General features: G+C 41.0%; 2 protein-coding genes across 6 annotated transcripts; one reads left to right on the top strand and one right to left on the bottom strand.

Annotated features, from left to right (window-relative positions):
• The first annotated feature begins 3,572 nt into the window (after nucleotides 1-3,572).
• Nucleotides 3,573-13,267, top strand: LOC110985960 (NAD-dependent protein deacetylase sirtuin-2-like). Of its 5 annotated transcripts, none has more exons than XM_022247475.2 (12): nucleotides 3,578-3,937; nucleotides 5,397-5,543; nucleotides 5,994-6,035; nucleotides 6,174-6,280; nucleotides 7,085-7,210; nucleotides 7,649-7,778; nucleotides 8,192-8,307; nucleotides 8,772-8,848; nucleotides 10,204-10,255; nucleotides 11,093-11,160; nucleotides 11,315-11,381; nucleotides 12,437-13,267. In XM_022247475.2, exons 1-12 carry the CDS (start codon nucleotides 3,925-3,927, stop codon nucleotides 12,500-12,502), a joined length of 1,011 nt encoding a protein of 336 aa, XP_022103167.2. In that variant the 5' UTR covers nucleotides 3,578-3,924; the 3' UTR covers nucleotides 12,503-13,267. The 5 variants fall into 5 exon arrangements, with proteins under 5 accessions (XP_086996068.1, XP_022103167.2, XP_022103169.2 ...); XM_022247477.2 differs by having other exon boundaries at nucleotides 3,930-4,057; XM_087139947.1 differs by lacking the exon at nucleotides 3,578-3,937 and adding an exon at nucleotides 4,435-4,702.
• LOC110985959 (proton-coupled zinc antiporter SLC30A9, mitochondrial-like) lies at nucleotides 12,674-26,066 on the bottom strand. The gene is made up of 15 exons (XM_022247473.2): nucleotides 25,868-26,066; nucleotides 23,719-24,009; nucleotides 22,387-22,492; nucleotides 21,683-21,784; nucleotides 21,466-21,548; nucleotides 20,307-20,368; nucleotides 19,989-20,044; nucleotides 19,174-19,332; nucleotides 18,855-19,030; nucleotides 18,423-18,494; nucleotides 17,512-17,670; nucleotides 16,743-16,857; nucleotides 15,445-15,574; nucleotides 14,673-14,786; nucleotides 12,674-14,299 (listed from the first exon to the last, which is right to left on the bottom strand). Exons 1-15 carry the CDS (start codon nucleotides 25,938-25,940, stop codon nucleotides 14,255-14,257), a joined length of 1,743 nt encoding a protein of 580 aa, XP_022103165.2. The 5' UTR covers nucleotides 25,941-26,066; the 3' UTR covers nucleotides 12,674-14,254.
• Between the last annotated feature and the right edge of the window lie 1,326 nt (nucleotides 26,067-27,392).

The following is a 27,392-nucleotide window of genomic DNA, read 5'->3' as shown; positions in this document are numbered from 1 at the left end:
GACATGAGATCCCTAATTCTAGGCTGTGTATACACAGCTGAAAACACCCAGAAAGTGCTGTTTCCGGCCATCTGGGGGCTTTTAGATTCCAAAAATTTTCTGGTACGCTCCGCGCCAACCGATGGTGGCGCTCCGCTTAGATAGTCCCGCTGGCACTAAAACCATCCTGGGCAGAACCCTGGAAAATGTGTATAGTCATGAGTAAATTGTGATGTAATCCAAAGATAGAACCTCAGTAGTACATTTAAATGTATTTCAGCACGAACATTTGCCAAAAATTTAGACTTTCTTTTACCGTTTTACATCTTTTGCTTTGACTGTATGTGTTGGTTTATGTTAGCCTGTAAACAATGCATTTTTTTCAAAACTTTCTTTCAGTGAGCAAATTTGGGGCCGACAACTAGAGAAAAAATCTCTTACTAAGGGTGTCAGTGACATGACATCGTAGAAATAGTGCCCTCTTTTGTCATGAAAAGTTTGGGAAATTCATATACATGCATTTAAAAAGTTTCAATACAGTTCACCAAAGAGTTGCATAGTTTTCATACATTTGGAAGTAGATGTTCTTGCAAAATTTGAATCTAAGAAAAAAATCATCCCAGGGGCCTTTTAAATTTTTTGTGGGGTTCCAAAGTTTAACATTGTTATCCTTATAAATTAACTAGTAGTGGTAAAAACCATCTGCTATAATGCTGTGCGGCTCCTCGGGAAAATAGAAGGCTCCATGGATCACCACAGGAGGTGACACGGTGAAACTAGCTGCCCATGTTGATCTATGGATTTTTTTTATTTACCCTACGTGTGATTAACCAGTCAATATTTGTTTCGTGACACCCATCTCCTGCTTGATTTAATTGACAGCTGATGCATATGATCCAATTCATGTTAAAGAAATGCATTAGAAATTTGTTGACATTTACCAGCATTTTCCGTACCAAACTATACCTTTCGCAAATGTTTATTAACTCAGCTCTATAGTGCTAACACTTTGAAATGTTTGGTTGCTAGGGGTATAATTTCCCCCCTCAAAATCAAAATGGCAAAACGCATACAACCGAATGCCACGTGACTAGCTGTTCGACCAATGTGACTTTTAGTCGGCAGATACATCTTCTCAGATTGTTACTTGAGCTCTTTGTTGGCTATTTTCATGGAAAGATGTTTTATATTTGGGGCCTAGTATTTTGATATCCCATGACTTAATAAAACAGTTAAAGCTCACCTCTAAGGAAAACATGTTTCCTCTAATTTTATCTGTTCAAATAAAAATATGGAAGCGTCCAAATCGAAGGCAGTGTCGTTTGTCATCAGAACTCAACTATAACAAGCTTAAAAGGTCATTCTTCTGTTCATACCAAGATGCGAATTCCGAATGTAGATCGCGTCATTCGGAGAAAACAAGGGAACCCTTGGCCTGTCACGGTTTGTTGTGGATAACTTCAACCTTTGTGCTTGCCAGAACAACGTTATGCTTTGTTTGGCATGCACTCATTGTGTCCATGTTCTATGGTTCGCCGCGCCGCACGCAGCGGATCCGGATACACGTGCTTAGCCTGGAATTAAGTGAAAGTGGTGTCATGCATAATATGGTGTGAGTCAATTATGTTATTAAAATGCGCAAAAAGGTAGCCATAAAATCACATCGATCATATCATAGAAAGAAGTCATCCACTACTTTTAACTTATACAACGTAACTTGATTTTGATTGGATTAAGCCTTTATATTTACAACCGTTGCAACCATTGAACTTTGGCCCCGTCTCGGCACCAATATTTGACGAGAGATATATATGCAACCATAGACGGATCCCACTACGACGCTTTTAGCGTCTATCTGCGCACTTCCGCGTTTGAAAACGAGGCTGTATGTGTCAGCTTCAATTCTTAGTACGATCAGACGATTGAAAGTAAGGAGTCAAGACGCAAAATACATAAAGGTATTGTTGCGCACCCGCAAATCTTGGAATTCTAGCGCCCCCTAGTTTACTCGTTCTCAGGGTCTCTTATTTAGCTCAGCTATGCCTTATGGACATGTAGCAGAGACGCTAATTTTGTATTAAGTTATTCATGCTGTACTTGCGTGATGGCGTGATCCTTCACTCCTTTATCCTTGTGTTTTCTCTGCTCAGTTTTGGCATGTCGAAATTCCCCTCCATGTGGCTGCGTGGTTGGGCGTGGTAAGGTTCCCTGAAATGCTAATGTCCAGAAACCTCAAACTTTGTAACTGTCAATCATTCGCTAGAGATGACCGGGTAAGCACTTTCATGCACCCGGCTCTACACTTTGTACACGTGACTTCTTATTCTCTATTTTACATTGCTACACACGACCCTTAGATTCTTGCGCACGACTTTAGCAGGAAGTCATGTGACCCTTTAAGATGGAAGATTTTCATTGGTTGAGCTGTTCAGCGACGCTCATATTTTATTAATTCCTAAGCCTCTAGAATCCTATAAATAGAGCAGATTTTCCTTATCTCGTCGGTCAGGTGCGGCGGACCAAACCCTTATTGCGAGAGTGGAACCCAACGTAGTGCGGCGGTTGGACCCTTACCGAGAGAAGTGCGATAATAACCATTCTTATGGCGAAGAAATGTAACCATATGAATGGCCAGCTAGCTTAGCTTGGACCGATGCGAGAGCGGTACGAATTAGCCCAGGGTGCTAGTGAGAGACGTAGCGGCCCGTCACCGCTACGTCCGAACCGATTGCCGGGCGAGACACCCCCGTGTCGCTCGCCACCCATGTCCTGCTAACTAGCCCAGTCCTCCCCGTCTCTACGCTGAGCCAATGGTACACAGTGCGGCGACTTTATCATTGCGCTCATCACATTGCGGTCTGAGCGGCAGTGCGGTCGGTACATACCGGCGCTGGCCCCGTCCAGCCCTTGCTAATCACCGTGGTGGTCCGGGACAGCTCCCACCACGGCCCGGCCCGATGAGTGTAGCCTAGTGGTGCGATGCTACACACACGTACCGTACCCACTCCGTCTGACTGGCATTTCCAATGGTCCTGCCAAACCGTAGTTTAGTTACACTCATATACAACTTCGCCTCTCTATAACTTTGCCTTTTGTGTGTTGTATTATGTTAAGCTACACCTTCTTCAAATCCATATTGAACTTTGATGAAGAGAAGTGAGAGCAATAAACCAACCATACAGTTTGACTGTCACCCAAACCCCTTTGTTTCACGTCCACCCTTTAATAAATTGTTGACCCCAAATATCACATCCCGTAGACACTAATGAAGTCCATGCTACCATCGACTTGATATTTAGGGAACGCAACAGTATGTTAAATTCAGTCTTTTGTGGAAGAGTCTTTCAGGATGAGTCTACACGTAAAATCAAAAGAAAAATAACGATTGACCGCGAACTAACGCACCTGCGATGGTCCTGTATCTTGTGCAGTGGGCGTGGTTTAAAATGAAGTGGCGTCACACTTACGCACCGGATACTCCATTGTGTGGACTCCGCGGGCGCGCGCGAGCAAGTTCAACCAGAGAGCCTCGGTTTCGATGCAGGTATGCGCAGACGGCGCTAATATGAAATCCCTCTATACGTTTGAAGCCAAACCACGGTGGTTGTGTTTGTATTGCGCATGCCCAATGTGTATTAGACTTGCGTTGCAGCCGTTCATCGTTATATCAACAATAAAAACACCATCAAGGAGCCTAATTTCACACGTGAAGCTTTATGGTTGGTTGAGCATCTAGGTGTCATGCATTGTGCATGGTTGTGAACCGTGGTTTGGCTTCATACGTGTGATTGCATATATAGCTCTATTTGACTGGCCAATGGACAAGGGAACGTCCAAGTTGGAACAGCTGACATTGTGACCTGAACACTTGGGCCTGTCCGTGTCATACGCGACCGCTGTCCGTAAATCAACTCCCCAGCATACTGAATATAGACCTACTACACCATGAGTGATGTTGGTAAGGAACAACCTGTTTCAGTTTTTAATCGGGAAAGATGTTGGCCTACTTGATATTTGGAATACTCAAGACCTACCCAGCTAAATTTAGCTTGAAATCAGAAAGTTGACAAGGCTGTTTGTCAGTATTCGGCGTGACGTCACTACAGACTTTTAACACGGCAAAGGGGAAAATTTACCCCAAGCCCTCATGCTATTCAATCATGTACAGGAGTTCCCGGATATCTGACCGCGCGAATTTCTACACAGCGAAAGACACCCTTCGTATACACGCGTATGCTGTGCTTAGCCTTCCGGTTTGCAGAAGCAAGCGTGGCTACATGTAGTTGGTTCGCTGTCCTTGCTCTATGGTTCGTTGACGTGGATATGTGAGGTTGTCTTTGCATGCTTTTAGTGGCTGGGCTAAGCACATAAAGAAAGGACAGGCAATTCGTACTTTTAGGACCCTTCTAGTTCTACTTACTTAATTACTTCACTTCACTTTTTTTTCCACATAAGGGTGGAGAGGAGTCCCCCAAAAGCAGTGCTTGTCGATCCTATCATGCCTACAGAAGTGAACCAAGGGTGCGGGGAGGGGGGCATTATAGGGGCCATACCACTCCCAAAAAGAAGACAATTTTTTTGTTGAAAAATGAGAAACAAGGAAAGAATTCCATACACAGACACCACTTGACACCCTTTGCACATGCACAAACCCTATGAGGCTGGTCTGGAAGATCTGGAGTGTAATTTCTAAGTGCAGGAATACCTCAATATAATTTTACAGGTAAATATGACTTTTTTTAAAGATGTTGTATTGCTTCCAAATGGATAATACAGGAATAGTTCACTGCAGGGGAAATTAGTGGTATCCTATAAAGGTTATCTGAGTAAAAGTTGAAAGTTTGCATCCTAACCATTCGAAGCATTTTGAAGCATTTTTTTTTTTCATTTTTCATTATACTTTTTCACTTATGTCAACCTCCAAGGACAGACACTTTTCGAGTATAATACTGCCAAACTACAACAAAAAGCCTTGCTGAGGGATGAACTTCATGTAGGTCCTTCATCAGTTCGTGGATCAGGTCAAATAGGGATCTGAAGTATCAGTCTCCAACTCTAAAGTAAAAGAACTGTCAAGATTCTTTTTTAAAAATGCCAAAAATAATCAATTTTCTGTTTTGTTTTATTTATAGTTTTACATGTACATGTATGTTCAAATATTGGTGACTCGAATTGACTTTAACTACAAAACACTTGACTTGACACAACTTTTTGACTTGACTCGAGTCACTATATTAAAAGGACTCAACTTGAGTCACAAAAATTCATGACTCATTACAACTCTTGAGATTTTTTTCTTATTTCGAGGCAAAAGGTTGTGTAAATTGTGATGAAGCAGAACTCAATAAAATTTGGAAGCTCACTATAAACTCAAAGTGAGCTCATGATGATGACCACATTGGTGATGATTCATACAGTGACTGATGATGACTTGACAGCGTTGACTCAACGACTGCTACATCATAATGACAAATCCTCAACGGAGAAAACTGTGGAGAAACCCAAACAGGTCCTTGACGAGGTCAGCCTAGAGGGTATGGCCAGGTACATCAAGAGTGGCAAGTGTGAGTACTTAGTAGTGAGGTTCAGAAATGTCTTTAAATGGGTCTTTTGGTCAAGTTTTCTCTGTTTTGTGTCCATTTTCCAAACTTCTGGATTTTTTAATTGAGTTGGGTCAACTAGAAAAAGAGGGCTTGCTTTCTAGATCAGTGAATATACTTTGTTTGCATGCAGTTTCAACATGCACAGGATTCAATTTGATACTTGCTTCAACTGTTGCAATGAGTGCACAAACAAAACAAAAACGATATTTTACCATAACCTCGATCTAATTCGTTTTACTAAACAGGAGCCTTTTTTTGAAATTTTCTTAACCTAGCTATCAACACTGATTTCTTTTAATTTAATTGGAAACCCAACCATATTTTGGTTTGACCTCATGCTAAACCCTTAACACTTCCTAAAGAGAGTGGCACCTGAGAGCTATTACACAGGTTTATTTCTTGTATTTTTAGGTAAAAATGTCATTTTCATGAGTGGAGCTGGGATCTCAACATGTAAGTTGTTTTCATGAATTATTGCTCCGCCCTTATTAACCCATGAAGTTGCCCATAGAACTATCACCAATTGGTAGCTTTCCTTCACTTTGGTATAGCAATTGTGGTCATGCAGACACGAATTGGTCTTGTTATCAGCTGCAGGACTTCCAGACTTCAGAAGTGAAGGCAGTGGTCTTTACAATTCCCTGCAGAAGTACCAACTCCCCAGCCCTCATCTCATGTTTGAGATCAGGTACTTCAAGGTAGGAAGCCAATCAAATTAACTTTAAAATTGTTTCTGAAAAGTTTAATCTCTAAGCTTTTGTCTTTGTGATTTTGATCTGGAGCAGTACGTGGCAACTTTTTAAGGGCATATAATGATGGGTCTTGATAGGCTGGTAAACTTAAAGTTCTGAGAATCTTTCAGATGCTAGAATTCATTCATCGATGTGCTTTCTGAAGTGACATTGCTCATTGAAACCAAACACTGGTCATAAGTCTGGGACTAAGTGGCTGGATCAGGCTCACTGGAAAGACGGCTGAAGATGAGCCTGCTGTAGCTTGCATGGCCTCGTGGCTAAGAACACACACATCTACCCTTTACCAAGATCTCAGTGGGTCCGTGTCTTAATCCCTTACACTTTCAAACAACCAGGTCTTCCTACAACCTGCTTTTCTATTGTTACCCAAGTGTGTTCAAGTTGCCAACACATAATTTAGAGGCTTGTATAACTGTGGCTTTTTGAATGCTGCTTTGAGGAAAATATCACAACTACCACCAAAAAACAAGCCCAGGGGCCTGCTGCAAGTTGAAAAGAATGATTAGATAACACTGAGATTACATAACACTGAGATTATTTAGTTTTGAGACACAACTACTTCAAAGTAGGGGCGCATCATGAAATATTGACACATAGTAGTTGTATAACTATAGTGCAAGCATGTCAGCACTGTACACTCCACTCACCCCCATACTTATATAACTGTTGAGAGGAGATTGATTGGACAGGGTAAATTAGTTTACAATGTGGATTATGAATGAGTGGCATTATTTCATATATATGCAGGAGAGACCAGAGCCGTTCCTAACTTTGGCTAGGGCACTTTACCCTGGTCAGTTCAAACCAACACCGTGCCATTACTTCATCCGACTAATGAGTGATAAGAAACTACTACTTAGGGATTACACTCAAGTGAGTTACTTTACAAAAAATAACATAAAGAAGATTTCAAGGACTTTGCCACTTATTTCTGGCAAGTTTTGTTGTAATTCAGTGATATGGTGTGTTGGTAGAATTTCGCATCTGGGATATATGTAAGTTTTTTGATGCAGGTGACATTAAAACGAATAGTTTGAACCCATGCAATATTGAAAAATATATACTTGTTGGGTTCTGGCACTTCATTACATTCACACCTCCCTGATGCAGGTTTTTTTTTAATTTAGCATTGGTGTCACTGTCAGTGACGTTTTTAGTGAAAAAAGACAAGATCCCAGTGATATGAATGGAAGGAAAAGAACTACCTGTAAAAGATTAATGCCATCCTTGGCTCCAACAGTCAGGGCAGGATCAATAAATCAGTTCCTTCTCCTTTTTTAACACCAGTAGCATTTCTTTTAAATTGATCAGAATGTTGACGTGCTAAACAAGCTTGCTGGAGTGCCAGAGGAGTTGCTCGTTGAAGTTCATGGGAGCTTCAGCACCGCTCACTGCATTGAGGAGAACTGTCGAAAGGAGCATTCTCCAGATTGGGTAAAAGGTCAGTCTCTGCCCATTGTCACTTGTACTCAAAGACAATGTTGTGTAGCGTTATATGCTACAATCATTCAAGGGTGGGAATGATTTTGGATGCCATCTCCTACTGCATACAGAACTATGACAACACATTTACAAGTCCACTTGCGTAATACGGTGATATGTATTTGCATGTCATGCAGCTTGAAGTGTTTGATAGATTGATGTTTATATGCAGATGAATCTATTCATGCTAATCACTGTGATGCTAATTGCTTCAGGAGAAGGCTGACTTGAGTATCCATTGGACTCCTCCATATTAGGAAATATATGGGCAGTTTAATGAACCTTAACCACCAGGGCCCATTTGGCCGTGCAGTGAATGTTTGTAGCATCCAGGCAGTGTGACAACAATTTTCTTTCTTTTTCATAAACCAGGGGAGATTTTTGCCGAGAGGATCCCAAATTGTGACCAGTGCGGTGGCCTCATCAAACCAGACATTGCATTCTTCGGAGAGGGTCCAATTAAAAGTTGGCATGATCTACCCAAGGAGGTACAAGGCTGTCGGCCCATTCCAAATTAATCATAGGACCATGGGCATCACAGGGGAAGGGGGGAAGAGTGCTCCCCCCCCCCCCAAAAAGGGGGAAAATTTGAACATTTACAATGTGATGAAAGGGGATGAAATTCAACAATTTGCTGAAGAAAACACTAAAACTAACCCCCTTCCACTGTTTATGGTTTGTCATTTCATTGTCGGTTAGTGCTTTTCAAGTTTTGCCCCCCCCTAGAAAAAACTTCCAGCAACACTCATGCATAGGACGTCTCATAACAGCATGAAATTCTGGATGAAACTCTTTAAAAATAACTGATCTCATACTTGTGCAAATCATAAACTTATTTTCGCAGCTACAAGTTTTTTTTAACCAGCCTGACTTCTTTTTCCGTTTCTCAGTTACTTTGCTGTGCCTGATTCTAGGCGTCTTAACTTGAATTTTCCTTTTTTTTTCATGACAGGACTTTCCAAAATGTGACTTACTGATCGTCATGGGAACAACTCTTATGGTGCAGCCATTTTCTTCACTTATAGACACGTAAAGAATTCAGCCTATGTACACCTTTTGCTTGGATGCTACTAACACTACAGAAACTTGTAAACAAACCGTTATTCCATCTCCGGCTAAAAGTTGGGGGTGAGAAAAAAAGGCTTGAAAAATAATTTGAGAGCCTGAAATGAAAAAACAGCCATGTATGAAGCCAAGATTTGGAAAATAGTCATCATTTACTCAACTTGTATTCTAAGGACCAATTTGCATATGTCAGCTGTAAGAGAACGTGGTAATAGAAAGCGGTAATGCCGTACGACATGTCCACTAACGAATAGAAACCTGTTTGGCATTCATGTCAAATATTCCGCCAAAATGACATCATACTTTAATAGTGAGAACACTGATTGGCCAGAACATGCAGTCTTAGCATGGTATCTTTGGAAAAATCACTCTGGTTTCTAAATGCAGCGTGTTATCTTTGGAAAAATCTCTCTGGTTTCTAAATGCAGCGATGTATTGAGCAACCGTGCAATTTGTCCACTCTGAATGCAAACAAAGAATAGAACATCATGTGCTCTATATTTTCCACCGTGTAGAATTCTGTTACTGCACGTGTGTGTAAATGGGCCTTTAGGGCCCAATACCCGTGGCATGTCTGGGGGGGGTACTTATGCATGTTGCCAAGTTTCTTTTAAGTATTTGAAAGTGTTTGCATTTTCAAGAGCAGATCAATGGGGTCAACTATGGGCAAAAAAAACGGAGCAGAAACAAGGCCATTTTTGGGATGGGGGGCATTTTTTGCCTAAAGCCCCTAAATGTAATCTCACCTCTCATAAAGGCTTTATGAAGAATTTTTCACATTTTTGGCCCCCACCCAAACAAGGTTCCCCCCCAAAAAAAAAAAAATTGGTTGTGGCTACCACCTTTTATAAGGGGAATGGTAAGTAAATGACCTCTTACAGATGAAACAAGTTGAGCATTTATTGTTACAAACAAACTCAATCTGTCCTCTGAATCACAACTTGGATACGCCACTGTTCATACTCCACAAGTTTTTAGCCCAGCGCATTGCTTGTGACTTTCGTGACCTGTTGGTACCGAGAATTAGTGAGAAGCATGCTCAAAATCTGTATAATAGTTTTTACTAGTGCATAGAGGACACTGGTCATTCGGAAATGCCAGTCAAACAACTTCTGGGGACAGTGTTTTCAAGTTGGTCCGCTTCCAGAAACTTTGAAATCTCAAAGTGCCTTCCAAAACTCCTGGCACACTCAATTAGAAGATGAAGCACTGGTCAATTGTCAAATGAGTATAAACTACTGTCATCTGACCCATATTGCCTCAAAATGGTTTGAGTTATGTCAAATGAATAACACCAGGACATCATTACAATTCCTCAGAGTACCAGAAACAACCCCTCGACTTCTCATCAACTATGAGATGTGTGGCAAGGTAAGGCATCCTTAAATTTCATGATTTCATTCTTTCATACATGTGTGGCTGCTCCCCTAAGGATTCTCAATATTAGTGACCTCAAGAGACTGCGAGTACAGCTGGGGAGGTGTGTGTCTGTGTCAAAGTTCCCAAGTCATCCCACTTTTAGTGTGTTCGTTTTGCCTGGCCCAGTTGTCTGTGCTTCAGTTTTGGTAGATGCACACTGCTGACAGCTGTCCAATGAACAGGGCTGTGAGTGGTCATTTAAGATTAAAGCTGAAAACAGCTGGCAAAAAGCTGAAATGTGAAAGGTTCCCATACCTTTGTACAGACCAGATGTACAAAAAAGCTGAAATTCAAGCTAAACATTTAACAAAAAAAAGTTGGAACCAGCTAAGAAGCTGAATTCTCACACCCCATAATGAAATAACCACACCAAATAATGCTCCAGTTGGCCATCTTGACCATCGGCTCGGTAAAATTCTGGGGAAAAATCCAGTGCAAACACGGCTTGCGCCGCACAAGTGTCTTTTAGGTCCCTCTTGATAGGAATGTGGAGATGCTCTACTCGGAGGTAAAGTATACACATTTTGCAGAACTAATGCCTTTAAGGCATTCTTGGCTTAATCCCAAGAAAAATTGTCAACATGGAAGGACCCAGCAGCAGATGCAGAAAGGGGTTGAAGGGTCCAACTCCTCCCCCTCCCCAACAGATTTGAGATTTGTTGTAATTAGCCAAATTTGGCTCATTCCGTATGTTTTTACACATTGTTGCACAGTTTGTCTGTGTCATTTCATTTGTACCATGTTCCATCAAAAAGGTCCTAACGTGTTTGTTGGATCTTTCTGTTTCAGTGCGATCCTTTGATGAAATTCTCAGGCCAGACCACCGGTTTTCAGTTTGGATATGAAGATAATTACAGGTAACTGGCAGCAAATGTCCCGTTAAATGAAAAGAAGGGCTTTCTAACTCTCCCCCAGGAAGCTGTGAACAAGCAGTTGAACTTCAATCATATTTTACATGTGCTTTCTACTTTTACACATTGACATGTTGACCAATTTCACTATTGATTTCAGAGATGTTGCATTTCTTGGGTCCTGCGATGAGGGATGTTACAAGCTAGCAGAACTCCTCGGATGGAAGGTATGGAATGACATCAAATTTCTTGTCTGCCATGCTAAGGTTAAAGCAGGGCTGATGGCATTTTGGGTTTATCCTGATTACCAGCCCCCCCCCCCACACATGCACAAAGCCCATTTCTGCCAAGACGGCTTATTGTGTTTTATTTAACCACTTCATGCTTGGTGGAGTTACCGGCATGCATGATCCTCTGCTGAGCAGTTTTTCATGATTTTCCGGTTTCAAAATTCTTCAAAAATACCTATCTTTATTTACTGGATGCGTACACCCAAATGAATGACTGTCTTGTGGCCAGTCTTATCTGACAGGCAACCTCCATTGACGTGTGAGTATTGCAGCCACACCTGCCGCCCAGTAAAGAGCCGCCTTTGTGTGGTGTTGCATAATTTCCTCTTTGTTCCAGAAATTGGCCCAGTGCATTGCTGGACGGCGGTGTTGTCTTTACTAATGCATTCCACGAGCATGTAGTAGTGGTATTGCATCACTCATGCTGGAGTGCTAGAATGCTTTTGTCCCCGCTGATAATCTGCGGGTGCTGGCAGTGGCAAACAATGGTACTCTTTAAAAACAAAAATGGATTACCTTCACTAATGCCCTGACAGCACATGAACCCTGATTTGCAAGTCCCTGCAGCTTGGTCTTTTGTTACGAGTTCGGTCACCCTGGCCATAAATAAAGGCCCAGTTCCAAAGGTCTGATTTCGGGCACCCGGCCATGAATATATGGCCAAGGTCTCTGGTACCAGGAACCCTGGTGGCGAGTGGTTAACAGTGCTATTTAAAAAAAAAAAATCACCTACATGGCATGGAGTTTTTCTATACAGTGTTTTTGAATATGTTTTGCTCCCTGCATTGGCAAAAGCCATTACAATCAAAATGATCTATTCTTGTTATGTGCCCCCTACCTGGTAGTGTGCCCCCCCCCCTTATGCCTGAAGCTCGTGACAGGGCTGATTAGCATTCAAGACAGTAGCAAACACTTGGCTGGTTAATGTGAATGTCTGAGTTTCCTTGGCAACACTTATCATTTCAGTTGCTATAATTTTATTTTTCTCTCAGGATGAGCTGGAGCAGCTTATCAAGACCGAACATAAAAAATTTGATGCTGAAAATGGCCGCACCTAGAGAGCTTTTGTGTTGCATCATGTGAGAAGTTTTTATATTTCTTTCAGTCGACCCAGGAGTATTCAGGACATGGTATTTGTGGATAACTTTAAACTTAAAACTCGGCTGGAGATCTGAAGCAATATAGTACATGTACTAACTTTCTCTGGAAAACTGAACCCCAAAGAATAATTTCAGGTTTGTATTAAATACAACATTTTATTACCAAACATAAAAACAAGAACTTTATAAACATGAACAAGTACAAGAAGCCGATTTGTTATCTCAACAAAATTAAGTTTTGACTAGAACTGTACCACAGTCGAGTTGTAAAATCTATGTGTGATTTCAACGATTTATGATCATAAATCATGCAAATTTGATGAGTGCATACAGATACACGAGAAGCCATTCATAATGCAAGGAAAAATATCAATATTCCATATGACTCGTGCAGATTATAAGCTTTTTTACCATTTTAATATGGCATTAAGAGGTGGAAACTAAGTGTTGCCTTTCATGTAATTTTTAAAAAATTTTTGCAGACGAAGACCTTTAGGATATTATTTTCAAGAAGTCTGGTTCAGTCAGAAATAACATTCAGAGAATACAGTTAGTTATTTGAAAACATATTTTTAAAGGTATGGTGGTGGCATTTCAACTGTTTTGACCAATGACATAAATGACAAATGACCATGAAAGATGCACAAGTATCTCAGCAAAATCCAAGGATCAGTTGGATCCATTGGATCAGTACATGCAGAAATCAGAGTTAAAAGTAAACTAGTGGTATTAAAGTGTTTTCTTTATTTTTTTAATGGAAGTGGTCAAATATTAAACGTAGATCTGGACTTGAGATGTTAAACGATGACAGAACAGCCAGCACTTTGCTGAAAACAATATAAATCATGCACATGCTGAAATGGATGGTGTGAATCACTACTTTGTAAAAGCATTTTAATGGAATAGGTAAGTTTGTTTATTTGTGACAAAAATATTCTGAGTGCCAATGGTCCCCCCTCCCCCATGGTTTTATGTTCTCATTAGATATTTAATGAAATAGGCAGTACAGGGTAAATTCAGAGATTTATCAGCTAGGCTAAGCATGCATCTACATGTATTTCAAGCTGATCTACCAATAGGGTGCTCTCAATGACCCACCGGACCTGATATAATGTCTGCCACTGTCACAGGTGAAGACAGCAGCCCTGAGCACAGCATTCGCGTGGTCGGCAAATCTCCAAAGCCTGATATGTGGCAAACAGTGTGGGAGCTTTAGCACCCTGCACTGGATCGGAATGACAATGACAACCATATATGGCACAAGTAGTGACCATGGTAACATTTGAAGGAGAATTCACGGTTATATGTGAAAATGATCCCCACTGTCTAGTTCACAATGTATGACACACATGGCCAACCAAATGCCTTCATCAGTGGTGGCGTGTTACTTTGATGCCTTTTAATTGACTCCACTGACCAGAAAAAATGGCATAATTTGGGACAAGTTTTCTACCTATGCAGTGGCTACAATGTCCAAATCAGAACCAAAGTTGTATTTTTTGTTCACAGCTTAACATGAAACACCTGCTTTCATTTGACCTATATGAGAATGTTCCTATGCTGAAGAGCATTTAACACCAACGGATGATCAACCAGCAATGTACATGCATGCACGCTCGCTTCACTCGCTGCTGGTCTAACCTAGCAATGGTCCTTGGGCAACATATTGCACATCGGTGAGGTATTTCAGGATGTCTTGCTGTGATCATCTCACAGGATCTCCAGATCGACATGCCGTACCTCAGGGTTCAATTTCTGCAGGGGCAAAAAAGATGACCATTTCACAAGTGTGCCGCATGATGATTGACGACTGATCTGGCCCACACTCACTCTGTCATGTGTGAAAGATGTTACCTGGCTCGGCGTGCCCAGATACACTTTTCTCCCATGCAGGGCTCGCACTATGAATATGTAACTAAAGACGTATATTGCAATAACAATGGACACTCGCTGTTAGTGCACTGTGTTTCTTTTGTTAGATGTTCGTGGTGTCAAGAAATGCAATAGAATCCCACGTAAGTGACTCCAGCATGCCGTCAGTGCCAGTTTCAAACCAACCTAAGCATAGGGCCAATGGGCTGACCTAACCAGGCCAGTTATCTTGGCCAAAAAAATTTGAGAGTCTCACCCTGATTTCCTTCTCGATGCGATCCACTTCTGCTCCTAGTCCGTCAATAATCCTCTCGCCGTGTTTTAGCATGAAGGCCTCAATCTCCTCCATGGTAGTGAAAGTTTGTAACTCCTGCAATTCAAAGGAGATGCCCCAAGTTAAATCGAGAGAATGTCGTGTGATAAGTAGTGGCACTGTCAAGAAGAACTGAGTGTTCTTGCAACCAAAAAACCAGGACCTTCCATGTAAGATCAAATAACCTTAAAAAGGTTACAAAATGGCGTTTTCTTGATATTGCTGCTTTATGGACTTAAAACTAAAAAACAAGAAAGCAGGACATTCAAACTAGCATGTAATGTACCAACATCAAGGACAGAAACTCAAAGGGAACAGAAGGCTGACCACAGAGACGACATCTCTGTGGTCAATCGTCTGTTCAAGATGGTCAAAAACCAAAGGAAAATCTTGTCCTCAAAGATTTATAAAGGAATAGATATGTGCTTGGCTGGGTCTTCAACATTGAAGACTGGCTCAGGAGAATGAAATGCAACTAATGCCCTCATTTGTGGATCGGGCATTATCAGAGACCATTCTCCTAAGCCAGCATACATTTATTCCCATTCACAAAAACCCTTTCGGTCAGAAAGTGAATTAAGTTTAAAACTTGCAAGTTTTTGACTCCAACATGTCATAATAAGCTTAATGCATCTGAGAGAGTTTAGGTAAGCACAGATCAAATCCTAGACCACCAATTTTTCCACAGTTATGCCAAAGTGCATCATCTCCTGACCTTGAGTAGGCTCTCCAGGTCTTGCCCATCGAGGTAGGAACGGGTCACCTCCCTGCCATCAAAGTCCAACTCCGCCTTGAACCGGATCAAGCCCACGCCCATGTCGGTGGCTTTCACATCGTACACGCCCCTATCAAAAAATCAAATTACATGAAGTTGCCTTTTGTTGTCAAGTCTTGAATGAAATGCAAAAATGAAACGTGACAAAGGCATGCATCTGCCATCACTCATCCTCGTTACTAGTATTTAAACAAGATTTGAACTGTGCTTTTGAATAGTGTGGGACTCCCTTTAATACAGCTCTGAAAATCCAGATTTTTTCATCTTGTTGCATGTCAAATTATTTGGGAGCCCATTTCAAGGGTCAAAGACAAAAAAGCTAACCCCAGAAATTACCTAAGCACAGAAATTATTTAGCTTGGTGTAAAATAAACCAATCATTGTCCAGTGTTGTTATCCTCTTGTTTATTTCTCAGCTGCTTACTGTTCAGTGCAATTGAGTCCAGATACCAACAGTCACATTTCAGATAGATGTGCAATTAAAATAAACATAATGGCAATTTCAAATCAGCACGTAGGTCAATTTCCTTTTTTTTTTCTTTCCAACACTCGCTTTGTCTCCGTCTTTAGTCTACTGTTGCAACCAACTGAAAATACTCCCAGAGCTCCTGGCTTAGCATGAGAAAACTGGATGTCTCTGTGGCAGTAAATGCAACTGTATTGTGCTAGTGGGCCTTGACTATCAGCCCCGAGCTGGACAAAGAGAAGGCACAGTTTTCCTAGCAATGGTGGCTCCTTTGGTGGGAACTGCACTTTGCCAGTTTGCTAACGATTATGGATTGCACGCTTCACACACACGTTACTACCAACAGGATGGCACTTGGTTTCACAGTCTCCCCCAACATAGTTCTTTTCCACCGATGAGGAGGTGTTTCCACTCAAGGCAGGTAGCCAAGTTTTGGAAAACGTCTAGTGGCTCATTGCACCACTGTACTACCGCATTCCAACAGTACCAGGAGCGTAATCGGGAATGTGGAGTGGCAGATCACTTGAGAGTTGAAAAGCTAAATTAGGACACTCGGGCAACCATGGGGACAATGAATATGTTTCACAGGACAGGAATCGTATTTTGCAACAGGCAAAAAATTCTAGCTAAGTGCCAGAGCATTACAAGTGCAACAATTCTTGTAAAACAGCAAATCCATGCTAATGAAACAGACAACTTTATACTGATCCTTGAAGGCGCACAATCTGACACAAAAAAGGAAACAAATAGGAAAATGAGATACTACAACTACCTGACCATGACGTCATTTTCCAGCAAACTACTTATTTTCTCCAACTCAGTCTCTGGTATGGAGCGATCTAGTAAAGCTTCTGTGTTACTGTAGATGAGGAACATTGATACACAACCTGTGGTGGGATAGACAGGCAAATACATGAATGCAGATAAACAAATGGCACAGAGAAATGTCACATGATAGAAAATGAAGGGTCCCGTTGAACAGTGTACTCTTAACAATACTGTAGTTGAGACCATAGAAGACCAGATACAAGATAAGTCACAAAGTAACAGGGTGAACAGTGACACTTCATTTGAATAGCTTGAGACTTGAATTGCAATGGAAGTCTTGTGTTGGTCTTGTGATGGTCCTTAGAAATCTTAAAGCAGTCTTCACAGGTCTTGACTACAACACTGCTTGGTAGTTCATTTGGCGATGGATGACTGACGAAGACAATGACTGGAATATTTTTTTTTTTACTCTTTTGACAGGAGGTACAGTAGGTATATGTCTTTGACACTTTTGTGGTATGCTCCCACTGACCTAAGCATGCATACACATTCATGACCATTACTACACAAGAGCACAGTATCTCATCGACTGCACTAAGAAACATTCTGCTCCTTTTTGTCATATGCATAGGTTTAACTCAACGAAACTGAAAAATATTTTCAAAAGACCAACACCAAAATAAGAGAAGATGTGCTCTTTTCTCATACTAGATCATAACAAGCACTGAAAAATTACTTCCCACCTAATAAAACTGACTATTAAACCAACCAACCTAAGATACATCCAATGGCTAGAGATCCCAGGGAGTCGTACAATGGGTTGCCAGTGAGAGATGTCAACCCCATACACCCAGCTGCTACAAGCACACCTAGGACAGCGGCAGCGTCCTCGAGCAAGACGACATTGATGCTGGGGTCTCGGCTCCGCAGTACTGCCCAAAAAAAATATACATTGTACTCATGTCGCTGGTATACACAGTGAATAGTCATGTTTTTGATGGAAGTAGGGACTGGTTCAGGCGTGACATAAAAATTGTAGGACATTAACAAGTTCAATGTGACTCATGAAATTACTCTCTTAAATTTGTCCTCTGAAATTCACGTAAGTTTGAGCTGGCCTTTAAATAATCGTTCTATTACATGTGACTTGTAACTTTAAAAATCTCTCTGAAACAAACTGCTTCATTGCAAAATTACCCCTAGAAAATTTAAGTTTTCGGGGGAATTTTCAGAACATAATGAGCTGTAAGTGCATTACATTGTACAGAGGGGAAACATGGCCCAATGATAAGGTTACTGACTCAACAACCAGAGGGTCAGGTGTTCAAATCCATCTGCTGGCTGTATGCTGTGGCCTTGATCTCTGTTCACCTCTCTCTACCCAGAAGTGTGAATGAGTACAGGCATTAATTTGGGAGCGACCTGCGATTGACTGTCATCCCATCCAAGGGAGGAACAAAAGTATTCCCAATCCTTTCACACCAAGAGAACATCGGCCGTTCAAGCCACATTGGCTTGGGTCAGACTTGCTTCATTATATATTGTGCCGCATGGTACATTGATCATTGCACTGTGAAAATTCACCCCAGTCCTGTTTTATTCCCAACATTAGGACGGCATCTTACTTGGTACAGCTCATGATTTAGGCCTAACCTGAGCAAGTCAATATTAAACCACCACTCACCATACTCCATGAAGCTTTGCTGTTTTTCTTTGGCTCCCTTCTTAACAGCATTGTACGCAATGGAAAATGTGGCTAGAGGGATAAAATGCAGTGTCATAATTTGGGGATTCTGTAAGTTTTGTTGGTCATGTTTTCACTTTATATCCTTACACTGACCCAAATGAGCTTGCTACAGGCTTTCAAGGTACACAAATTAGACACTATTATCCACACTTGATTTACCTACCTTGTGTGGACTTTCCTTTTTTGTATTGTTTCAGAAATCTCCCTTGCATTGGGAACATTCGTTCAACCATACATTTTGACCGTGATTATCTTAATTATTTGTCGTTCTTTTTAATTTCTATGTCAGCTGTTCTTAGAATTTTGGTGTAGATGTTTTACACATATATGGAAATAAAGACAATAAGGAAAATGGCAAAATCAACATACCTCCCTCTGTCAGGAGTGAGCCAGCAAGTATACAGTATGACCAAAGCAGTGATTCCATTGGCTCGGGATGGATCAATCCCATGATGCCATGGTAGCAGGACAACCCAGCGCCGATGCAAAAGATCGCCACCCCGCTGATGAGGGAAGACACGTAGCGAATACTGGAAAACCCATACCTGGAGAGATAAAGAAAGCGCATGTTGGCACAGGATAGTGGGGACTTCAAATTAGCATCGGTTCACAGTTTCCCAGCAAATGTACTCAGGGAGTTCAAGGCTGAACAGGCTCGCTCTCCTTACAGGTATCCCCAGTGTCTTACGGGTGATCAGGTGAAGGTCCCTTGATGGACTGTCTGATTCCCAAGGCCAGAATGACCTGGTTGCAGACGTCGGCGGCCGAGTGGATGGCCTCGGAGAACATACTGGAAGAACCGCTGTAAATCCAGGCGACAAGCTTGAACAAGAAGTTAGCCGAGTTACTGGAAGCAGAACAAACCAGAAGAAATCAGACATGACTCAGTAAAGCTGGGTTGTTTAGCAGGTATTCCTCCAGACTTTTCTTTGCAGGGTTTCAGCATGTGTTGAACAAAAGAACCATTTGGGGATTAGCTGTCATGATGCTATGCAATACAGGGAAGCACGTTCAACCACCATGGAAAATTAATCCCTTGGTCACCGTCAAAACCTTGAAAAAATGCCTTTACATGGGTGTATTCATCACATGCAAAAGAAAATACCTGAGTTATTTTTTTTTTCAAATTTACTGTGCTCATCAACCGCGCATGGAATTTTGTGTTTCATCAGCAATCCTATGCGCTCGTATTTAGTGTTTACTTGACGTTTGCAAGTAAGGCACTTTTTCCAGCTTCTCTTTTTGATTTGGACGCACGTCTTTTAAATTTTAAGACAACGCTTTTGTCCTCTGTTTTCAACTACAAAGTGACCTTTAACCCTAACCCCCCTAGGGTGTATATAAAATCATATTGAAATAGGAGGATTTGGGAGTGTTAGGGTTAACTATCATAAATACAAACAAAACTCAATATCACAAAGTTCAATTTAACTGTAAGCTGTACAATTTCAATTCTTCTTGCAGGACCCCCCCTCCCATTCCCTGAACTACAGGTGGACTCACATGACAATGGCTGACATAACCACTTTGCCTGCTCCTTCAAACATGCTCTGTTTGGGCTAGGAAAAACAAAGTATCGAGACGAATGGTCATATTTCTGTGAAGTCGTTTAAACTGTTATGCACGTGTGCACTTAACTGCATCAACTGGGATGGGTCTTCAAATGTTTTGCTGAAATGATACACTTAGGCACTGTCTAAAGGCTTAGAGTTGAGCAGCCAGAATTGACAGTAAACATTTGACCCAAACAGGCCAGGTCTGTCATCAGAACTGCGTTCATTTACAGTCACAGAAGGGGAAAAAAGGGGGGGCGTCACTCACCGGTTTGGCTTCCCCGAAGAAGGAATCAAACTCTTTCATTGCTCTCTTTAGCAGGAACACATCTAATTAAAAATAGCAAAATTACTCTAATTATAAATTGTTTTTTTATGCCAGCGACATTAATGAGGTTGGCACAGTAGTACTTAGGTTGTTTTTCCACCTGTGGTAAATAAGCGTTAGATGTCATCCAGTGCACCTTGTGAATGGGCTCTGACAGTCCATTCATCCACTCAAAGGGTCCATTAGTCAAATTTTATTAGATGAACACTTTGTGCAACGTTCTCCTCCTCTTTAATGTATGAAAACTATCTGACATCCCTCTTGGTTGAAATGCACTGACAAGTGCAGTTCTTTGAACATTTGAAATTGTCTATGCTATTCTGGGCAAATGAGGGTGCTGTTACCATGATGTCATTTGGAGAAGACTTTTTTTATCAGTTTTGGGATCTTCTGTTCAAATTATGAACCCCAAATTTGCTTTTGAGAAAAAGAGTCAATTCGGTATGTCCTATCAGTGCAGCCATACGCTGACTCACGTGCATTCTTTGTTCCCGAAAGCCCTTGGGTGTTAGAAATACCGAAATGACTCATTGGTTTACTGCCCTGTCAATCACTCAATCAAGAGTCGGGTCACAAAATCAGAAAGTCAGGTGACCAATACTGAGGTAAAAAAGGATGAAACATGAAAGTGGAATGCCTTCGTCAGAGTTTATTTAAAAAGTTTCTGGCTTAAAGCAGGATGACTTGTAATGACAGCTGATGAATGGATTACAACCAGTGTTGCAGTACTCATGCTCATTCATTCAAGAAAAATTTCCCTGTACTTGTACTCTCACCAAAGTACTTTTACTCGCACTCATACTCAAGGAAAATAACTCATACTCATAGAAAAGTACGCTACTACAACACCGATTATAATAATGGTCTTTTTGAGACTGTCAAGACAGCTGTAAGCTTAAACATAATCCAATATTAACATTCAGTGTTACCAGGTTTTAGCTAGGCTTGGTAGATAGCGCCATCTTTGCTAGACACTAGTGGAGAAATGTTGGCACATTGATAAGGCCCAGTTCGCCTCAGACCCCGATACCATCCAACTGCCATGATACGGGAATGAGATGGCGGTAGTCACTCAACAGTGCTTGGCATTAGTACTCACGCTCTTTGTAGATGTCTTCTCTCTGTTTCCGTTTCTTCTTCTCCATCTCCAAGGCCTCCTTGCTTCCCCAAACCTCAATTGCTCTGATGATCAAAATGGAATCAATCAGACAGGGTCCAGACAGAAGGAAAGACAGTGCGGACATGTTACTGAATGGGGTCTGGGGCTGACTGTCAAACACTGTACATCTTACAGTAATTTCGGACGGGCGACTTACTTTGCCTCGACATCAGATCTGAGATAAACCATCATGGCATTTGAGTTCCCCTGCTGCTCATAAGGGCTTCTCCTTGAAGTTTTGCGCAGTTGCTCTAGATCGCTATGGAAACAAGTTGAAGAGAGACACTAATCAAATCCTGTAGCTCCATCTTCCTTACTGTGGTTGTTTCTGTACTACAAGGCTTGTCAATACCTTTAAAACAAAGCCAATGTGGTCTCCAAGCCAACAATATTTTGTGGACACTCAGGCTAAAGCTTTTCACTGAAAATGAGAACTCCCCCTCTGCAAATAGACAAATACCCTAAAACCAGGATAAATAAATAACTGAAGATTTCTCTCCCTGCACTGCTAATTTTTCACTGTCAAAATTTTTGGTTTTTTTAACAATATTTTGTCTGTTTGAAGTAAACGTTGAGGACTTTACATTGTTCAAGTATACATACTTTCAAGATAATAGCATATAATTCATCAGCCTAGTTTTGGAATGGTGGGTCAAAACAAACTCTCTTTTCAGTGAGCAAAACTGCTCAAGGGGCTTCTAAAGGTAGATTAACGACAGGCATTTTGGAAAGTTTGACGAATTTTGAAGCATAATCTAAAATCTGGAACAGCCCCTGAAATGAAAGTCTATTATTTAAAAAGGGACTGGACTTCTTAAAATTGCATGAGCAGGAAAGCTCCAGCACAGCATGGGAACTAACCTTGACTTCAGGAGGTACTCATTCATAGCACGCACTGCTGTGATGGTGATGTTGTCTGTGTACTTCTTGCTGTAGTCAATTCTCCTCCTCTTGTCCTTGTATGAGACTGGTGATGAAAGAACAGGGACGGTGGCTTCTCGACTTACACATGACTCATTCCGTGTACGAAACTTTCTTATTATTGTCCACTGAGTACTGTCCATGTGATTTACATTGAACCATCATTAAATATCATCTGACTACTGAGCAAATGTGTCAACATCAAAAGGAAATGCACTCAGAACAAATGTTTCAAAATTGGTTTATACTGATTATCCAATTTTTGTGCGGAAGGAACCATTCCGGAACTTGTGATCAAAGAAAAGAAAAACAAGCAGAGATTTGTGAGTGAATTTTGTCATGATTTGTAACTCACTCTGGGTGGTTGTGGAAGGCTACACATGTGGAATAGTTGGAGAGACCAAAATAATTACACATACATAGACAAATTCTTGTCCCCACAATTGTCCCTTCAACGGGGTGTTGGCCAGGCCACAAATTCATAGATACTACAGTCGGATACACATGTAAATATTTAAGCAAGTTTTAAGGAGTATTTCTCTTCATTTCTTTGTATTTCTCATAGGAACCTTCCTGGAGCCTCCAAAGTCTGTCAGTTCAGCAACCCAACAGCACATTCTTCCGACTTAATAACTTAAAGTCCCCAAGGCCCAGGAAAAATACAACTCTGTCTCCCTATGATTCAGTGTAGTAACCCTTCCGAAACTCCTGATGGATTTGAAGGGATTTGGATAGGTCAGGACAGTGTTACAGTCAGCCATATTTTAGTGCAGGACAATTTGGTAATGGCGAACGGAGGGAGCGAAGCGAGCGGAGTCTAGCAGGTCACAGCCGGAGTCCAGGGGTCCGCTCAAGGGGACTCTAAATCGCTTTTTCAATGAGTTTTTCTTTCCAAATTGATTAAGAGTTCAAATTGTTTTAATTCTTCCAGGTAAAAATATGACACTTTCATAGGGACTAATGTTTTTTCTGGGATTATTAAGGATTTTTGTGCCAGTCGATGGGCTATATCATCAAGCTTAGTGCTTAGACTGGCGTAGCTATAACACTAGATCAGGATTCATCATGGTCAGTGAGGGCACCACATGAACATGAATATGAAGACAACTCAAATCTTGACCCTCCATACAAACAATTTGTCAATGAAGGTCAAAGTTTAATGAGGTACAAATGGCATGGACAGGCACACCTGAGAAAATAGAAAGAGACAAAAGCGCGTGAGGATGGAAGAGAGATTTTACCAAATCTTTGAGCATTAAAAACATGAGTTACCCGTCTTGACTGGAGTTGGTATACTTTCACTACTGGCCTGATGGGCGAGCCCATCTTTCTTCGCGTCCCCTGTCCCTTGTGAGGTTTTCTGTGGGCCCTGTGGAAGGATCTTTCCTGCTGTTTGCTCAGCCGTTGGGTTGCCCTTGTCTTCATTCTTACTCAGTTTGTCAACCTCCTGGTGAGTGCACATTGCTCGCAGTCCCACCCATGTCAGCAGCGGCGACGTGTTTGCTTTGGAAAACCTCCAGTGATGCCTGATGCTTTTGGTGTTCGAAGCAAAGATGGGCTTTCCTTCATGATACATGGGAAACCAAAAACCAAAGGTCAAAAGACAAGTGAAATGTCCATGTCATACAATGGAATTTGAATAAATTCAAATTCATTCATTCAAACGCATTTACGGATGCTGCGATACACACCCTGTGCACAAACCCTAAAAATGACGGGATTGTATTTCGGTGATTCCAGTCAGAACATGAAGTTTTGATGTGTGTGTACGCAGCTTGGAATCTTGTACGCCAAATAGCTGCGCGCGTGCGCACACTGTACGAACTGCACTGGAAAACGGCTGAAAACAGTCCACAACAATGGCAAGAATTAATGTTACGTCCAACTTCATTTTCCCGTTTTTGTCTTTGGTGGTGATGTGTCGAATTTCTTATCCCACCAGCTGTGGAGATAAGGATGCATAGGAGTTACAGACTTGAAATTGGCACCTTGGAAAAGGTAGAAGTGTTGAAAAGTTTAGTTAATAAGATTTTTCGCCCGATTTTGCATCCTTTATATCCTGGACTCCCCCCGTAACATCAGGAACGTAGTCCACCTGCCTGGGCTAAGCTGGGTGCTATTGCTAGGGATTCTGGCACTTTTCAGGTTTTTTATTTGACCCCCACAAGTTTAGTACCATTGGAAAGGTAATTTCAAAAGAAATTGAATGGTATGAAATTTGGCTCAATAGCTGCAAGTATAGTGAAGTTATGAATTTGTTTGTTGTTAAAAAATAGGTGTTATCAGTCTGTCACTTTTTGGGGTAGGCACAATTTTTCTTTTCATCAGTGTATTTGAACCACATGGAGTCTTATTCCTCATTGATTCCACTTCCAGACATGCCAGAGCTGGACAAAGATCTGTAGTTAAGTCACAGAGGAAGTGTAAAGTAAACAGTATCTTTCATTATAGAAAACTTTATCAATAATAAACACAGGATACATGTACATGTATACAGTAACAGTCAGTCGAGTCGGGCTTGAAATTTTTAGTAATGTGTGAAAGATCACTGAAGCATAGTTTTGATGTCATATTCTGTCATCAATAAATAATTAGAAAAATAAGGGACCAAGTCTATCAGGTGTCATAAGTTAAAGTCTGTTTGTGTTCCACAGGATCTTTTGATAACATTTGATTGAAACAACACGTGTGGTTTATGCACTTGTTATTTGCATCTTGCTACCCGTACATCATGCACCAATCTGATGCACATACAAACACCATATATGCACAGTTGCACGACAGCACCCCAATACAAAAGGGCTGTTCGCCACCAGGTTCGACATCAATTTTTGTCAAAAAAACAACTTCCTTTTCTTCCTGAAATTCCAAGCTTCCAAATAAACACCATTTCACACGTTTCATCAACTCCTTATACATGTTTTGGGGGGATTTTCAACAGAAAAATGCACATTTTAAAAAGTTTTTGTAGTCTTCACAAACCAAAACAAGGCTTGACAGTGCTTTAGTCAAATGCCTCGAGTCATACATCAAATGAAAGAGAATTTTAAGCTCTACAAGATGATGACATCATCGTTCCAAACCCAGTTGAGTTTCACGAGATATTAGGCTTAGACGAGACTTTCACACGACAACAAACAAAGATGGCCGCACAGAGTTTTTTGACGCAGTGTAAGTGGCTCCGATCTTACATTATTTTCATCATACTTTACACGCAAAACTCGACACAAAAAGACATAATATATGGTACTAACATAACCTCCGATTCTTTTACAACACAACTGCTTTTTTAAATAAAGAATTTGATGCACAAAAAGGGCAGAAATCATTGAATGAAAACAAACACTTTTTCGCGCTTCCAGATATAAACTGTAGAGGCTAGAGGTGCCGTTGTTGCGCTGCTAACATTTTGAAATCTTACCACAGTATCTATGGAGAGATGACTGCAAAACCATCTGCCTTGCTGTTCTGATAATGGTTGGTGACAGTGCCATAACCGAAATGGCAAATTTACCCCAACTTTATTTCAGGATTGGTCTGTTTTTGTGTCAACGAAATTAGTGCCCAATCCACTACATTTTGTCATTTCACTCTTGACATGGACATTTCGTATAAATTTACAGGGCGCCACCAAGGGTTTCACAGAGTGACTTGTTCGTGCTGCGCGCGAATACCCACGAAAGTTTCAATTTAGCCCCTCGGCAAATTGATGGACCACGTCGGTTGTCATTCAACAATAGAAAAGAACCTTTCAATTTCACTGTCCGTGCATTCCATCGTCTTTAAATTCCAATCGTTTTTATAAAAGAAGCTTTGAAAATGGAAGCTGTGGCATCGGTCATGGCAATTTCGCAGAGACCGGCTGATCAATCTCAAACGGAAGAAATTATCCACTGGCAAGAGAACTACATGTATTCCCAATGGTTCAACCAACGTCAAGTGTCTTTCGGGTCAAGAAACCAATGGATGAAGCAAACAACTTACAAAGGCAGAGCAAAATAGTACACAAAACAGTAAACAAAGTAATTAAAACATAATGAACCCGTCAACATCCAGATTTTTTTCTCAAGATTGTTCATTATTTTGAAAGCTATGATTTCAAGGGTCAGTCAAAATATTTACAAATAGGTCATTTAGGAGACATTTCGTGGTAAATTTTTCAGCATTGGGGAGACATTGGCTTTTAGCCTGGGAGGCATTTCAGTGTCTCCCTATTTTCAAACTACCAGAAGGAGGCCGAATTTCACCGTCCACATTTTGAGAGATGATAGATTAGGGTCTAAATTGAAAACATACAAAGTTTGGTTCATATCAGATTAGGGAATATTGAATTATGGGGCAGTAAAGTTGGAAAAAAATTTGTGCACGTTCTTATGACAATGTCTCCTTAATGACCCATTAGCGGTAATAATATCCGTAAAGATCATTGGTGACAAGGAAAATTTAAAGCCTCCCAAAGATCGGATCAAGAGGAAAATTTCACAGCCATTTTCTTGCCATTATTTCGGTGATATTAGTTTTCACATTTATGATTTTAAATTTCAACGACCCAAAAGAAGAAAAGAAATGAACCCCGAAAGAACATAGAGAAATTAATGTATTGACTTACAGTATCACTAATTAGAACAGACAGTGATGAAACGATTACCTTCAAACGAATAAGAAAAAGAAAGGCATGGCCATATCGACGATACGAATCATCGTGGGCTTATTTGAATGAACCAAGCGTCCAAAGCTGCAGCCGTGCCACAAACGAAGCATTAAATAATCCAGATCGAATCAGAATAAACCAAAACGAAAGCGAACGTTTGCAGTCATGATTGAAATGTCGGTTAAATGCCCCGTCAGCGAAAAAAAGAAGAAAAGAAAAGAAAACTGCAGATTTGATCGTCAGTGAAATTGGATGGCTGACTGATTTAAAAAATTGGTTTTCCCGTTTTTATTGC

The sequence above is a fragment of the Acanthaster planci genome, linkage group LG01 (assembly GCF_054643075.1).
Source record: "Acanthaster planci isolate LZ-2023a linkage group LG01, COTS_SCS, whole genome shotgun sequence".
Lineage (NCBI taxonomy): Eukaryota > Metazoa > Echinodermata > Asteroidea > Valvatida > Acanthasteridae > Acanthaster > Acanthaster planci.
This window is presented reverse-complemented; position numbering and strand designations above follow the sequence as displayed.